The 17600-nt window shown below is 35.6% G+C and overlaps 1 protein-coding gene across 12 annotated transcripts in view; it reads right to left on the bottom strand.

Annotated features, from left to right (window-relative positions):
- Positions 1-17600, bottom strand: part of Nckap5 (NCK associated protein 5) — a 915317-nt gene that overhangs the window by 648794 nt on the left and 248923 nt on the right. For all 12 annotated transcript variants that reach the window (XR_002386357.2, XM_021236818.2, XM_087195889.1 and 9 more), the window contains one exon: positions 3568-3641. Coding sequence is in view for 11 of the 12 variants with exons in the window: in XM_021236818.2 (XP_021092477.2) it covers positions 3568-3641 (74 nt within the window). In the remaining variant the exon portion in view is untranslated. The remainder of the gene's footprint in view (positions 1-3567; positions 3642-17600) is intronic.

Here is a 17600-nt window from a genome sequence, read left to right as displayed (position 1 = left end):
ACCCAATAATTAGTGTTTCTTAGAATATTCCTAGGAAAATGCTTGCATACATGATTTATTTAGAGCCCTGTTCTCTACAAAGAAAGGAGATGCTTTTTCCCTCAAGGGAACACTTGGAAAATGTCTAAAGGTATTTTTAGTTCTACAACTAGGAGATGTTATTGGCAAGTGGTTGGAAAATACAAATAAAATTCATGAATATTTATGGCATTGAAATGACTTTCTCATGCCACAGGTAAATTTATATATAAAGAAACGGAACCAGCATTACACCACAGTAAGGGAAAGAAGATTGGACTGAAGGTTTTTGGACTTGGACTCCTGTCCTGATCTGTCCAAACTAACAGTTGAATGACAACACTTACATTTGGTGGAATGAAAGAATGATAGAACTATATAAAACAAATATAATAAGGAACTTCGAAGAATCAGTGAGAAGTGACTAATAAAAATGCCTAAGAGCTTTCCAGTAACTCAACCAGATAATGTCAACATATTTATTTCAGCTAAATCAGAAATAGTAACAGATGATATAAAAATCACAAAGTTCAAAGCCTTTTTCTTTTAATACTATGTTTCCATATCAGAACAAAAAAAAGGTGCAGGAAATTGTGGTTGTGTTTCAGTACTAACCAGTACACACATTGTAATGTGTGTGTCTGTTTTCTTTTAATCAAGCAGGGAGATAAGAGTAAACTTAAGACTTAAGTATATGTCTGGGTGGGTGTAGACTAAGTTCTAGATTCTGACTCTATCCTTTTCTTTAAACAAATTTACAGAAGTTTACCTCTTTAGAAAGAATTTGTTGGTGTCAAGAGAGTTGAGCTAAATGGTTACTGTTGGATAGCTATATTTGAAATCTACAAATTCCTTTGCAATTTGAAAACTCAGAAATAGATGATAAGTTTATTTCAGCAGAATACTAAACAGGACCCCCAAATAACCAGTTATCTTGAATGTGATTACAGTATATTTTTATGTCATAGCAGATGGCTATGCTATAAGAAACAACTAAAATCTAAGACTAGTACCCCCTTCCATGAAAATAAGGAAACTCTTTGTAATCCTCATACCCAATTCTCTCATCATTTGTTCAATTCTTTTATCATTTAGTAAGTGACCAGAAGAACATGCTTTAATCAATCCTTGAAGGTGGTAACCATAAAATGATTCTGACAAGTTATTTTTGAAGGAACTAATATATTCATAACTCATCTCTTAAGTTATGTTAGTCCAAGTATAAATGGAAGTCCATCAGATAATAGCAGCAGCAGCAGTGACAAACTGTCCACTCTATGATAATTGCACCAACTACAAATCAAGAGCCCAATAAAATCAGAAAAGTCTGTACTGATTTATGGAAACATTTGTTCAACTTTAGGCAATCTAGTTGTACTTGTGTACAAAGCATATTATTCCCATGATCCTCCACACCTCATCGATTTTACCCCGTTATGAATACAGCATTTACAAAACTTAATCATAATCGAAAGGATTTCTCACACTGCTCACTGTCACTCACATATTTCTCACCAAAAACAATTTGGCTACAGTCACAGTTATGATATTGCAATAACCCTCATAAGCCCTGTCACTTTAAGTCAGTCAAGTCAGGATCTGTTTGCAAAATATAATCAAATGTAACTTCATGATTCAATAAATTGTATATAAATCTGCTATTACTGGTTTTCATCTACTTTTCAATACCGCTCATTTCCATTTTCTCACTGGTAGTTACTCTGACATTCAAATGCCATTATTTCCCTCCATTGTTATTCAAATGGAGCTGTTTTATTAGATCTTCTAACACTGCATATAAGGCTTTGCTTCTTTAACAATAATAATTCCATTTCTAAAGGAAAATGGAAGTGATTGCACACAAAGTTCTGAGCTTTTACTCTATGTTAAGTCCAGTCTATGCCTAAATGGGATTTTAATTTAATCTTATCTTAAAAGACCAAAAGGTTTTTATTAGCTACCCAAAGAAAGCAGAAAAATAGCCTTTTCCATGCAAGTTTTAGTAGTTCAAAGAGCCCATGAAGCCACCACTTTTCCACAAAGATGTGTTTAAGATACTTACTGACCAAATTAAATTCTAAATTTCTTTTATCAGATGGCAGTCATTATATTTTTGTGCTTTGCTGTCTAGATAAACAAAATATTCTACATAATAGTTTAAGTTACACTTCAGTTATGTATCATTTTAAAAGTACAGTTTCTAATAGACCTATGGAAAATATAATGTAAAAAGCACACAATCATAAATGCATAGTTGTAGATTTTATTAATACACTAGTTCAAAAATACCATCAGAAACTAAGTCATAGCTCTCAAAAAAAATCTAGCAAATTTTCTATCAGTAAACATAAAAATAACCAGTGTCTGCTAGTTGCAAGTTTAAAAATTGAATGTTTGTTGTATTCTGCCAGCAGTTTTTCTATGTATAAAAACAGAGCATTTTCTACTACTAGCACAAAATATCTGTGCTCCAGTAGAAAAATTATATGAGTGAAATAAATTAAGACCTGGAGCATATTACTTGAGAACTATAACTACTTAGGAAAGATGAATTTTGAAGTTACAATAGTGAATTTGAGTTTCCAAATGGAATTTGTTAAATGGTGCATGAAGATGGGCCAACCCCTTCTCATTAGTAATGAGATATTTGGATGAGGTTCAGGAAGAAAGTGACTCAGTTAGTATATGTTCCTCCACCATCTCATGTACAGAAAGGGCTCTTTCTCCAGGAGTTTGGGGTTCACCTGACCCTAGGTGGGACACAGGTCATTATATGAAATAATTATAGTATAACGTGAGGCATCTTGTAACTAAGCACTGGCATATTTCAAAAAACCAAGAGCTACAAGAATTTAGAAAAAAATCAAATTGTATAATAGACCCTATAAACAACATGACCATATGGACTCTTAAAAAGCTAAATAATGGGATCACAACCGTCTTTATCAGTGTGATGACAAAGAGGACTGAGGTAATGAATAAGTGGCTTGGGGATAGAACTTCTATGTTTTCAATTTCTATTCCCAATATACTTGCAAAAATATTCTCAATATACCTTTTCTTACCTAGAGTCAGAACTCACCACATAAAACAAAACCAAATATCAGAGAATTATACAACAGCATTTCTAAAGTATTCCCTTTTAATATAAAAAGAAGCAGAACTTTTAAGCAGCAATGTTCTACCTTTTAATTAGAGAAAATAATCTTTAAGTAGGCAAGGATCAGAGGATTTGTGTTCTATGCTCTGCCACACTGTAAGTACTCCATGTGGCCCTGGGCAAGTTAATTTCTTGACAAGTTCCAGGGTTTCTACCATCCTTGTACCTCTGAGCAGATCCCAGATTCAAGGACAAATTTTGGCCCTATTCCTTTACTTTGATTAAAGGAATGACATTCTCTAGGTAACCTCTAGTGGCTTTTGCCACAGAAGTATCCCTGGCACGAAGTGAAAGGAGGATGCCTTTTTCCAACTCCTGCTCTATGATCAACATCAAAACAGTAGAGACTGCTATCGGAGCACACAGGTAAGAACATAAATTTAACTTACCTCCAGAGACTTCTGTGTTGCTCCTCAAGTTGAGACAGCAAATGTTCAATGTATTTATTAGAGTCCATATATTCCTGTACAAAAACAAGACAAAACCTCATTACAACAGTGAACATATTCTATGACTCCATCCTTCACAAGGGATACTGTCCACAAGATAATCCTGTCTCCCTCCAAGTACTAGGAGTCCATGCTTCTATGATTTACAAGTATAGTCAAAGGAAATCAATACTGTTTTCCTCTATATCATGTAATTCCTTTTATGAACAAATCTCTGAGAAAATGAGAATTTTATTGAGTCAGCAAAAAATTCCTCCTATTTGCAGAAAACAGCCTACATTTCATATTTATCTACACCAGAGACAGTGTTCTCTATAGAAGTTAATGAGCCAATGTTGCTGCCAACCTTACAAGAGTAAGAATAAATAGACACCAAAGACCTTGATTTTACTTGTTTTGTGACAGTTATTTTCAAATAAAAAATAATACTTTTAAAGATACAGAAATACATACATAAGTATCATACATATTTCTTCTGTCATTTGTGTCCATTGATGAACATGGCCACTATGCTTCAAATTCTTATATATAAATAAAACATTTTTTTATACTTTAGAAGATAAATCTTTGGCTTTTAGGAAGATGTAAGAAGGTATGGTATGTTTCATGTTCTATGTGTATGTACAGTAATTTATGTAAATCATATCATATTGTCAAGAAAAAAGCTCAACAAAAGAAGGATTCATTTTTCACATCAGAATTATGCAGAAAAATCCATAGGTTATTATATCTGATTTTTAATTTGTGATTTCTGAATATTAGATTTCGTGTGATAGTTTCATTCTGATCTGCTATTTCTTTCTCTTTCTGTTTGAAGATCTGCCCTGCAGAACTCTGCTTCTACAATACAAATGCCTGAGACTAAAATAGTGTGTAATGATTTCAACATTAAGCATCCCATGAAACCTACTCTTTTATTTCTGTGGATTTAAAATAAATTATGAGCTTTAATTAATATTGATATTTTTCTTCCTGAAATACAGATTGTTAGCTTTTATACACAATCTATTGTTCCTATAGGAATATTCTCTATAAATTGGGGGAGGGGAGCTCAGAGTTGGTCTAACACAATAGAAAAGACCTAGTCCTGACCTTAGATCTACACACATAGTCTTTTTTGGAGGGGTACCGGGGATTGAACTCTGGTCCTTGCGTTTGCACAGGCATATATAGACTTGAAGAAACCATTTTACCTTTCAAAAATGCTTTAGTGTACTAATTCTAAACCTAATTCTTGTTTAGCTAAAAAGATGTGATGCCAAAACATTATATTAGATTACAGATGAACAGAGTTTTATGCCTTTTGAATAAACATTCATTTTCAGGTACCTACTGACCAGTTAAACAAGACTCCTGGGCATGTAAAAATCATAACAAACATCTCTACTACTGGAAGAAGTTGCAATGAATGTGGTTAGTTTTAAGTGTCCTGCTCAAGGCTGAACATGATTTAGGATGCTCATGATTACCAAGGACATTACTTCTCAAGTATGTTCAGCTGAAAAGTTATAAAGGCATTGTTTCTAAATAAAGATAAATCTTAATGTCATTTATCCATTCTTCATTCAACAATTCTTTAAACATCTGATATGACAAATGCTATGGTAAGTTCTATAGATACAGTACTACGAGGGAGAGAAATACTCTCTAGAGAACCTTAGATTCTGCCCATGGAGATATAAACAAATAAGATTGATTTCAGAAGAGGTACATGCTGTGAAAGAAACAAGTGATAAGAAAGATCTGAAATGACAGCTACTTCACACATAGTCTTTGTAATAAGATTCTGAATAAATGATATTTGAGCCAAGATCTGGAAGAGAAGGAGGAGGTAAGCATATAGAATTGAGGAGCCAGAACATGGCAGGAAAAGGAATCAGCACATGCAAAGGCCTGAAATGTGCTATCTGAACAACAGAAAAACTGCCAGTGGAGGACTGGCAACAGGAATATGATGGTGGGGGTGTTGGACAAAATGAAGTTGAAGAGTTAGGCAGAAACCAGATCATATACAAGCCCTGAAAAGCAGTTTAAATTAATGCAAATACATCTGTTATTTTGTTCATTCTGCTTAGCTGAACCCAGAGGATGAATCTGAAAGGTATAGTGATGACTAACTGGTATGTTCTTTGAATCAGAGACTTAGGTTCAAATACAGATTTGATCTTACTTGCTATATTCCCCTGGGGGAAATTATTTAATCTCTCTAATCTCTAATTTTTTCATCTCTATGAAAGAAATAAGAATTTAAGAAAGTGTTAAAAGGATTACCTGGTTTAAGAAAGTATATACCATCTGTCTGGCAAATAATAAAGCAAGATTTTATTCAGAGCATTATACACCACAACTCAAAAAGAACAATCACTTAACAAGATGAAGGTATTATCTATTTTCTCTTCTATTACCAAACATCAGGATTTTTAAGCATATAGTTTGTGAACTGAAGTTCTGTTAAGGAGCATCTATATTAAAGATATGGCAGAATGTTTGACCTCAGCTGAGTAGGACATCCTGACTATTGTGACTATAAGAGTTCATGTGTCCTATTCCATTGTAGAAGGTGGCATTTAGGGTAAGTGGAATCCATGGCAACTCATATTTGTCTCAGAATAAACTATTTCCTAATTTCTTTCAAAGCAGCGTTGGTATTTTACGTCAGGTTCTTAAATTATAGTTGCTGAATATTAGTTAGGAAGTTAGTTGGAGACCATTAATAATATGGATTTCCAGTCACTAAATGTAGTTGTCATTGGATTTTATTTTAAAAGCTATTTCAAATATCAATACTAGCTGTTTCTGTTTAAACTATCTTCATCTAATTTTCCCTAAAATAACTATGAGAATCATTTTTTGTCTATGATTTGTACTTTAAATAACATTTTTTTTCTGGTACTGGGGATTGAACTCAGGACCTTGTGCTTGTGGGGCAGGCATAGCACCACTGAGCTAAATCCCAGCCCCTTGAATAACATTTTTGCCACTCTTTTAAAATCATGATACACAGTATGTTAATCATTGTTATTCCCTAATTATTTGGTTATGAAATTTTGTTTTATTTTAGAAGAAGAAAAGTGTTAGAAGAGTGTTTTTAAATATTGCATTTATTAATATCTACTTGTATTACATTAAAGTAAAAATTTAAAAATAACTATGATTACAAATCTTAAATCACTTAACAATGGAAAACTATCATTATAGATTCTCTCCTCCCATCACAGTTTTATTCTCTGTCTTGCATTATTATGCTTAACTTAGGTATTTGGTAACGCGAACTACCTGCCCCTACCCCACTCACATCATTACAAATTTAACAGAGAGGGGAAAAGAGAGAGAGAGAGAGACAGACAGACAGACAGAGACAGAGACAGAGTGCTCACATGTACTTTCTGTTATATGAAACTACTTTTTTGTCTACCTAAAAGAAATGAGAGACTTTGAATTGGAAAAGTTAGTAAACTACTGAGAAATCCTCATCATTCTGTACAATTAAGGAAGAATTATTCCCCATGGCAATTTTGTCCCTCTCTTTGGAGAGTAACTCTGAGGAAATGGGGTGGAGAGCTAGTAGCTATGGGGCTAGAGGTGGTTGATACACAGTACATCTGTAGCTACAGTAAGTAAAATGTTATAGTCTCAGTGACTGCAACAGAACCTTAGTAGCAAGTGCATACTGGAGGTTATTGCACAGACTCCAATATTCCAAAATGTCAAAAACACAAGGAGAAGGAGGAGTGCTAGATAGTTTCAGGACAAACAAAAAAATACAGCCTAGAATCCATGCAAAAGTATTTAGCACAAGAGGAAGAATATCATCCTTAATCACAAGACAGAATTTGACTCAGACAATAACTTAGGACAAAAACATGTAAGTTTTGTTTTAGGAAAAGCGTTCTCATGTTTAGGAATGTCCAGAAGACATGATTAGACACAGGTGCAGAAAAACTTTAAACATGCTGAGATGGAAAGACAGAATTAGATTTAAGATGATAACAGGGTGAACAGCAAAGATAGTGAAATGAAATAAAGTAAAAAGGCATCTGGATGAGCTAAGAATGTCCAGGCAATGTAAACTGCCATAATAGATCTAAATTCTGCTATCCCTTTATTGTGAAGCAAGTCTCCCCACCGTGAAATGTTGCTTTTGAAAAGAGTGGTCTATTGGCACTGAAATAGTTACACTGGTTAAAGTTACTTCTCACTAACTCATTTGGAAATAAATCAAACTACCCAAACTAGGCCAAGCACTTATATACTCAACCCTTTCTCCATTTCTATAGGCATTATACACTAGTGTGTGCATAATTGAATTAGTGAAAACTAAGCCTCCCATAACTAGAAAAGAGAACTCATCTCCACATTCTTCCTGGTGTCACTGTACGCTATTTGGAACACATGAGCTATGAGAAATATGCTTCCCAAGTCTTTCTTGCTTTGTCTTGCACACACATCCCATATCACCACAAACTTTATTATCTCTCAGCTTTCCTGATACAGATAATAGAATTGGCAATGAAAACAAAACCACACACACACACAAAATCCTGGGGAGGACAAACTTAATTTGTCACTAATTTAATAAAAGATAAAGATGAAAATGAATAAAGACTCAACAGACATAAGATCAGAAAGTACAGGATTGCCTAATAATTACAGCTTTGAGGTATCTGATAAGAGTTAGAATATAAACACCAAAGAGGGATAAAGAAACATTTCAGGAGAGAAAAACAAGAACTTGATGACATATATCAAAAGGGTTCATCACATTCCAGGTTGAGTCAATGTAGGAAAAAAAAAAAAAAAAGACTCACATCCACTGACATAGGATCTGAAGAAAAGTAGTGAAGGAAAAAAAGGCTCTGTGCATGCAAATAGGTTTCCAAAGAGTTAAAAAGGTTGGCTCTACAGCTTCTGGTCACTATCAATATCCATTGAAATTACATATAATGACAAGCCCTAAATATTATTAATTCCAACTAAATAGCTCTTGTATGACACAATAACAGAAAGACATTCTCAGGTATTTATAGATTCAAAAAAATCTAGCAATTACTTCTTTAATGAAAGCACTTAAAGAAACACGTATGTATCAAATACCCAAAAGATGGGTATGGAATTCACAATGTAAAAGGTTCAAAAAAAGTTAAGTTAGACAAACATGTCTACACAACATAAATGGCTTATAAAATTAAGTACACACAAAAATCCCAGAAAGCTATCCATGTTGATAGATGTGGATATAGAGGGATTTTTTTTGTTGTTCTTTTATTGGTACATTTTAGAAATACAATTTGTTTACATTTATCATTGGGTGTTTGTACCTGTATATGATATATCTTGGTTCTTATTTTTTTCCCCAATTACATGTGCACCCTTCACCCCCTCCGCCCTTCCCTATTTACATAGATTTCATTTCCATTTTTTTTTCTTTTCTCATAGTTTTTCCTTTTCCTCTTTTCCTTTCCCCTTCCCCTCCCTTCACTCCTTCATCTTTGGACCTTCTTTCCTATTTCAAATTATCAATTATTCATTTTAATCATTTTAACCCTTGTTTACACTATCAGTTTCTCACACTAGAGAAACTGTTTGGTATTTACACATGTGTGTCCTATTTATTTCACTTAAGAGTATGGCTTCAATGTGCATACATTTAGCTGTAAATGTCTCTAGTTTTTCATTCTTTATGGCTGAGTAGTACTCCATTTTATAAAAAAACCACATTTTCTTTATTCAGTTTCCAGTTGATGGACACTTGGGGGATATAGAGCTTTTAGACATGAACATACATTATGTATCTTTAAGACAGGCAGGACCAAAGGGAAAAAAGATAAAAGTCTCTTTGTACATAGGGAGAAAAATGATTATTCCATTCTTGACTTGATAAAAAAGGTTAAATACAGGGTGTGTTTTGCCCATACATATGTACAATTTCAGTTAATTTAAAATATCCATGGATCTTTGATCCACTTTATTTCTAGAAATGATCTTGAGGAAATAACCAGATTAAAGCAAATGATGTTCAAAGCATTTGTGCAAATGTGAAAGATGTGGGTTCATCTTAATTTTCAATAATATGGAAATGATTAAAATAAAACATATTTTATAAGAATCATATATTTCTTTAAAAACTGATGTATAGTAAAGAGAAAAGCATTCAGTATAATGTTAAATAAAAGCAGAACGTAAACTACATCCCAGTTTCTTTTATATTTTTCAAAACTATAAAATATTTAAAAGCACACAAAATGGCAGTTTTATAGGTTGATTTAATTTTGTGATGTACACTTACTTTCCTTTTTCTATAGTTCAGAAGTACTATATGCTCACTATTTAAAAAGCAATGAATTTTATTTGGAAAAATACAGACCCAGAAAATAATGTTCCCAGAGATATGATTATAATTAAATTTCAGAAAGCTAGATCTAAAGCACCACAATGAAATAACTTTCTTTTATTCCAAAACTAAACTGGTATTTGAAACACTGAACCCCCTTTTACTTTCCCATGTCAGTCATTAGAGCATTTCACCACAGGTAGGATTAAAGAGGTGAAGAACACCAAGTTATGCCAAGTCATCTTTGCGTTTTAAAATTTTTACAAAGGTACAGCACTAAAGAGACATCTGTTCCTTGGCTAAAACTTATGCAAATTAGAATCATTTTGGAGATATATTCCAAGAAGTTTGCCTTTCAATTCTTTTAATGCAAATGTTTCAGACCAATTAGTAGGAAACATTTAAAGTGATTAGAGGGGTATAGATACACTAAACATTGCATATCTGTATAGCATTTAATGTGAATCTCTTATTGTCTGAAATAGGTCAGTTCTGAGGGAGGCCCATTATAAATTAATGCTAATTATGTAGAGATCTTACATATCATTCATCTGAAGAGGTACTTAAAATGTAATATTTTATCAAAGCTTACAGAGATCCCAAATCCCTCCAAATAATCTTCATATTATAATTGGCATTACTTATGCCAAAGCTTGTGAAATCCTGCCAGCAATTTTGTGACTACTAAGGCAAAATTCCCAGTTCACCTCCGGGCAAAGAAGCAACAATGAGGAGACCAGCTGTTCAAATCAACAGAAACAGCATTAGATACAGGAATTTCCACAATTAGGAAATGACTAACTACCATAACAAAGAAGGGTGCCCTCGAAAAATTACTTTGTCATCTTAATGCAAAGGTACATCTGCATGGCAAGTGTAAAAACTAAAACGCTCATTTTGGGAATTACACAGGCAAAGTAATAAATAGTAAGGTGACTTAATTTCAGCTGGCATCTGTGCCAACATAAATTCTTCCAAGGAGACAGACATCTTTATATGTTAAATATCACAAAGAAATTAGTTCAGGAGCCCTGGTTTCACCTGATTAATTTTACCACCATTATCTCTCCATTAGCCATCTTTAATTTCTCATTCTCATTCCAGCAAATGCAAAATTTTCAGGGCAACTTCTCCATTAGAGCCACTGATGGCCTCCACAAGGTGGAGCTTCATGATTTTGTTTGCTTGCTCTAGATCTCAGGGCCAGTTCCTGCAGCACTTTCTTTTCTTTTGAGACAAGGTCTTGCTAAGTTGTTCAGGCTGGCTTCAAATTTACAACCTTTCCACCTCAGCCTTGTAGAATTCTGGGATTATAGATGTGTGCTGCTGTGCCTGGCTAACATTTTTAATTATAGTCTCTTCTTCCTAGTGTTCTCTGAAAGTGTATCACTCTCAGATCTTAGATTTCTTCATTTGTTCCTCTGGCCTACTATCAGGAGTAAGGTTCTAGTCCAGGGCCTGTTTTTACTTTTCACCAGAAAACCATCAACTATTAGAGTTTGACCCACTATCCGTAATCCAGACACCAAAATATTAATCTCCATGCTACATCACCCCTCTGAGGGTGTGCATCCTGTGCATCAGGCTTTGCTAAACAATCCTTTCGGATCTGTCATGACCTCCTCAAAGTATTTCTCCCTTTATTTCTGTATAGTCCAACACTTGTCAAAGCACTTGGACCATCACAAACCCTCAAAGGTGACTTAAGTGAACAAGTAAACTACCTAGCTGGACTTGGGTTTGTAATAGGAAAATCACAGGAGAATCTGAGAACAAGCTATGAGTCTGATCTTCCATAACATTTTCACTGCAAAGGTTATAATAATATGAACATTAGGTAGTTATAAAAATATGTCATAAAAATGTTTTCCCCTTCTCATATGTCACTCAACACAATCCTGGGGCACCAGATGTGGGCAGATTTTTCCCTGTATATCAACCAACAATCCTCCAGTGGACACTCACTTGGTATCCTATAATTTAATTCAATTCTGACACTACTTAGAGACAAGATTATATCCAACAAATTGAGGGCTCAGTTTCACAAGACTGCTGGCCCATAACATCAGATGCAAATTATAAATAATACTAGGGTTCCATGTATTCTGCTGAGTTACCAGTTATAAGTCAGACTTCTCACTATCTCCTCTTTGGATTCAATGAATTTGCTAGAGTGGGTCAATGAATTTAAGGAAGCAATTTAAGTTTAATTTAAGTTTACCTATGGTAAATGACCTTACATGGGATACAGACAAACAGCCAGATGGAAAAGAAGTGTATGCAAGGTATAAGAGAAGAGGTACAGAATTCCTGTGCTCTCTCCTTTCCTGGTGAGCTGCCCTTCAGGAACTACCATAGGTTCAGCTGTCTAGGAGCTCCCTGAACCCACTGTTTTGTTTTTTTTAACATAGAGTTCTAATGGAGGAGTCACACATGCACGACTAATTACATCATTTGCCACTAGTATCTAAACTTCTACCCATTTCCTTACCCCAAGGTGGTTGCAAGTTGGGGCTGAAAGTTCTAATTCTCTGCTGTAGTTTAGGTCTAAAATGTCTACCTGAAGTCTCATGTGTTTGGATCTTGAGAGCATTCTGCTCATAAGAGGTAAGGCCTGGTCAGATCCGGCAGGTCATCAAGGCCATGACCTGGAAGGGTATATTTTTGTCCCCGGCTCCTCCTTCCATCTCCCTCTGCCATGGGGTGAACAGCTTTTCTCTGGCATATCTCTGCATTCCTGTTCTTGCCTTGGAACCAAATAACCATGAACTGAAACCTAAGGCAAAATAAACTTCGCCTCCTTTATGCTGCAGGTGTTGGGTATTTTGTCTCAGTAATGGAAAATTAACTAATAGGCTCTCTAATCATATGATCGGTAATCCCGGGGGGTGGGTAACTGGCCCCCATTCTGAGCCCACCAAGAGCCATCTCTCATGAAAATACATTTTCCTATCATCCAGGAAACTCTGAGGGATTCACAATTCTATCCCAGATATCAGACATATATCAGAGGTCAAAGACCAAGTATTAGAGCCAGAGGTGGTAACACATGGCCATAATTCTGGCACTCTGGGAAGGTAAGGTAGGAGGACCCCAGGTTCAAGGCCAGCCTGGGCAACTTAGCACTTGGAAAGAACTTGTGTCAAAATAAAAATTAAAAACAGGGCTGGGGATGCAACTCAGAGAGAATGTCCTGGGTTCAATCCCCAGAGACACACACACACACAACAACAACAATAACAACACACACACACACAAATATTAGGACAAGATGATCTTCTAATACCCCAACTACCCCAACATAAAAAGTTTCAGTAGCTCTGTGATAGGAACAAGGAGACAAAGGTCAAATTTATATTTCTTATTTTATCATATCATCACAGCAGTTTTCTGCAGCAGTTACTCTATACCCATTTTTCACCTATTAGTACAAACTAGGAATGATACCCCACAGAGGCCACTGACAATTACACAAAAACAAAAAATATGTTTCAATCCTCTAATCCTGAAAATTTAGGTATATTTTTCATCTATAGCATCTCAATCATATAGGCTGTTACAGATTTCAACACATTATAAAGGTTCAACTAAAGTTTGCTATCAAGGGTGTGTGGGAGTAACTGATAGAATGATGACTAGCATATTCCACAGAAAGAAAATGTATCTCCATAACCTATTATGGGTAAAAACATCAGCAATATGAATATACACACATAGCTATATATGGTCATTAAAAGCTTTGTTCCCTGCTATTTGGAATCAAGGATGTAGACTATGAAAAATCAAATTATGAGTACAACTTAGCAGACTTTAATTGTGAAAAACATAATTTGTTGAAGACTAAAATATTGTCTCCATCATATATTTTCCCTTTGTTTCTTTATAAAACACCCTGATCCTCTCCAGCTGAACATATGCTTCTGCGATAGAGATGTTTCCCTGGCTCCTATGCTCCTAGTGGTGAACATGTAACTGAGTTCAAGCCAAGGAGATGTGAAAAGAAATGGTATGTGCAATGTCTCAGGATCCTCAACCCAAAGACCAGCTCCTTCCTTGCCCATTATACATTCTTCCCTGGCCCCTGGCTTTGGCTCAGAGATGTTACCTATACATTCAGGTTGGTAAGTGATTATTCTTACAGCACCTGTCCCCAGCTTTAATTTTTTTTGCCTCCCTTTGCCCTCTACGTAAAAAAAGAAATGAATTTCTAAATTATTTGAAAACACTGTAATCTGGGGTTTCTTTGTTACAGTGGCTAGGCTTATGCTGTAATTTATACAATAAGTGGCAATACTTTTGAAACCCTGACAGAGAAATACTAAACTGTCCACTAAATATCTCAATATTACTTGATTAATTGATACAGTTTATAGTCATTATAGTTTTCTGAAGCACTTTGACATCTATTCTCATTTGATGCTTATAATCTCTGAGTCTTGGTCACCATTTTAATCTAGAAAACTAATGCTCAGATTATGTCATGAGCAATTTATTTAGCATTAGATGATGACAGACTTAAGTAGTCTTTTGCTTAGCTCAGCACATTTTCCAATGCCTTCAAAAATAATCTTCCCATAGCTAACTGCCCTCCAAGTGGATTTTATATCAGTGAGATGGATACAAGCTACACCATGGACCTTCCCGTCCATTTTGGAAAGCATCTGGCTGCTTATAAAACCATAACAAAATAATAAATTTCCAAATTCATACTAGTTACACATCTAAGTTTGGCTTTAGTTCCACTTGGATTTCTCTGCCCTAGTTTAAAGGAAAGAAGAGAAATTAAGTTGCATTCTCACAGTCAGTACTCCGTTCTAATAAATGAGATGAATCTATACAAGTAAACATGTTTTAATTGTATTAAATTTGGTAAAGACACTATTCTTGATACCTAGTCTTTCCTGACTAAAACATAATCAAGAGAAACTTGGTTTTAACAGAAAAAGAAGTGATTATTATATTTCTAAGCAGCCTGTAGTATTTTCTTAAATATTGTTTTTAGAGCAGCTTTGGAGATAAGTACATATTGGCCAAATGAAGGAATTCATTTAGGTCAGAAAAATAACTCCATTCACTTTATTTTTTTATTTTTTTCCCTTAAATTCTTTTATTGGTACATTTTAGGTATCCAATACATTTACATTTATCATTGGGTGCTTGTCCTTGTACATGACTCACTTTAAATTTTAGGGTTTTTTCTCCTGAGGTAAAAATGAAAAATAATTCAATCTGTCCACAAGTTCCACAAATCAGTAATATGTCATTGTCAGAATGGCAGTGGATTTATACATATAAAGGATCACCCTAAAAATATAGCTGACATGGTTAGCAGAGTTCTCATTCCAACCTCTGTTTCTGCAAGGACAGAAAAACACTGGCAGAATGGAAAACTTCATTTAGGTCCTTGGTTACTCTATGTGGAATAATTTGGCCATGGAAAGTTCAAGGACTAGTCCTAATGCCAGTATTACATTAAAACCCTGCAGGGACTGACCAATGGATCCACTGCATCAACATATTACATATTTGCCCATTTCCTTCCACCCAAATATTGAATCTCAAAATGCCATTTAACTCACTGCAATACATTATGGCTCCCTGAGCCTATTATCATCAATGGCCTTCAAGATCTGGCTGGTGATGTTCTAATTTTATCTCCCATTACTCCCCAAAGCTGTCTTGAGACCATGTGAAGCCAAGATTCTTGCTTTTCATGGGCAGGTCAATAGTTTTGTTTTGTTTTCTTTTTGTTTTTGAAATTCCAATACTTCCCATAGAACCTGCAAATAAAAGATGCTATGGGGTTTGAGGCAGCAGTGTTACTTACTCACTGTTAGAGCCTGAGGGCATTTCTGGAGGGTAGGGCACTCAAATTGGTTGGGGGCGGATATTAGTAGGAACACTTGTTTGTGCCTACTAATGGTTTCTCTTGTCAGCTGAATCAGCTGGAATGCTGGTCAAGGCACTGGTGGCCCCAGCCCCAGAATGTGACTCATTGTGGGATGGAGCTGGGGAACATGCTTCTCTAACAGGCTTCCCAGTGATGATGCTGGCCTGGGGATCACTCTCTGCATGTCACTGGCTCCTAGTAACAGGGACTGTTTTATTAATTAGCCCTAGACTTTAGTAAGAGCAATGTAAATAAGACCAAATTCAATTTTATAAATATTTGAGTGTTGATTACATTTAGACACTTTTCTAGATCTGGAAAGTATGCTCAAGAACAATGTGGACAGAAGTCTCTGCCCTCAGGAAAGTTACATTTTAATGGAGACGACAGACAATAAAAAATATAAGTGGATATAAGGGTTAAGTGAACAACCTAGAGAAGAATGAAAGAAAGGGCTGAAGTAGAGGGGACGGGGGCAGACTGGTAGAGCAAAGTCAGTGAAGAGCTTAGGAGCAGTATCTGAAGAAAATAAGGAAGCCATTACAGGTGATGCCCTTGTGAGGCTCATGCTAAGTAAAATGAACTGGAGTGTATGGGCTTGTTCTAAGTAGAGTGCAGAAGGCATTGTGGCTGCAGCACTGAGATGGGGTAGAAGGAGAAGAGAAATTCTAACAGCTTTATATTTCAGGTACAGACCGTGCCTTTTGTTCTCAATGGGGTAAGGAACAACTGCATTGGGATAGGACTTAGATGTTAAACAATCTCACCTAATCTCAACAGGATCCTTCTGGCTGCTGTTGACTGCAGAAGCAAGGGGTATGACAGATGCAGGGAGACTAGCTGTAGACTATTGGAACAGATGACAGTCACATTAGCTAAGGCCATCACAGGGAGATTTGTGCTAAGTTGTTGGATTCAGATGTTTTGAAGATGAAAGTGACAACTTACCGATAGGCTCAATGTGGGATATGAAGAAAAGAGAACCTATGACAGTATTTGATATTCGGCCTAAGCAATTGAAAGTTGTGACATTTACTGACAGAAAGGTATGGAAGGAGCATGTTTATGCAAGCAGTGTTAAGTAAATTGTTCTCCTCTGGGCAGTTAAATTTGAAGATGTCTGTCGCATATGAGACCATCCAGCAATTTGGGATTCCCATGTGTAGAGACAGTACACAGAGCCATGACACTGAATGAGGCCACATGAAAAAGGAAACATGTAAAGAACAAAGGCCCAGAACTTGAACATTTGGAGGAGAACCAGTCAGTTAATGAAGGACAGGCCACTGGGGGAGAACAGGAGAGCCTAGTGCTCCATGAGAAAGTGTTCTAAGAAGAAAGGAGTGCCAAACACAGTCAAAGGTCAAGACCCTCAAAATGGCCATATTTGCCAATTTGGAGGCCATTGATAGCCTGAAGAAAAGGCAATTAAAGAGGACTTTCCAAATACCTTGCTGTAAAGGGTGAGCAGTGAGGGAAAATAAAGATAAATTTGACGCCAGGGGTAAAGAAAACAAGTAGGAACAAAATCTTCCAGACGGTATCATGTACCTGAGAGACTCTGGAGGTACAAGGGAAAATGACAAATTCTAGGTCCTCACCCACAGTGAGGATGCATAAATCTGTAAATAAGCTGATGAACTTTAATAAGAACTCGGGAGGAAGATGTCAGTTCTCCTTGGGGCCCATTTGGGGAATGGTCTCCCAAATGATGGTTTTGTACATTCCTGATGGCTTTAATCCAACCAAACA

Source organism: Heterocephalus glaber, unplaced genomic scaffold, assembly GCF_053883595.1.
Source record: "Heterocephalus glaber isolate CG9 unplaced genomic scaffold, H.glaber_assembly_v1.0 deba00000347, whole genome shotgun sequence".
In the NCBI taxonomy this organism is placed as follows: domain Eukaryota; kingdom Metazoa; phylum Chordata; class Mammalia; order Rodentia; family Bathyergidae; genus Heterocephalus; species Heterocephalus glaber.
This window is presented reverse-complemented; position numbering and strand designations above follow the sequence as displayed.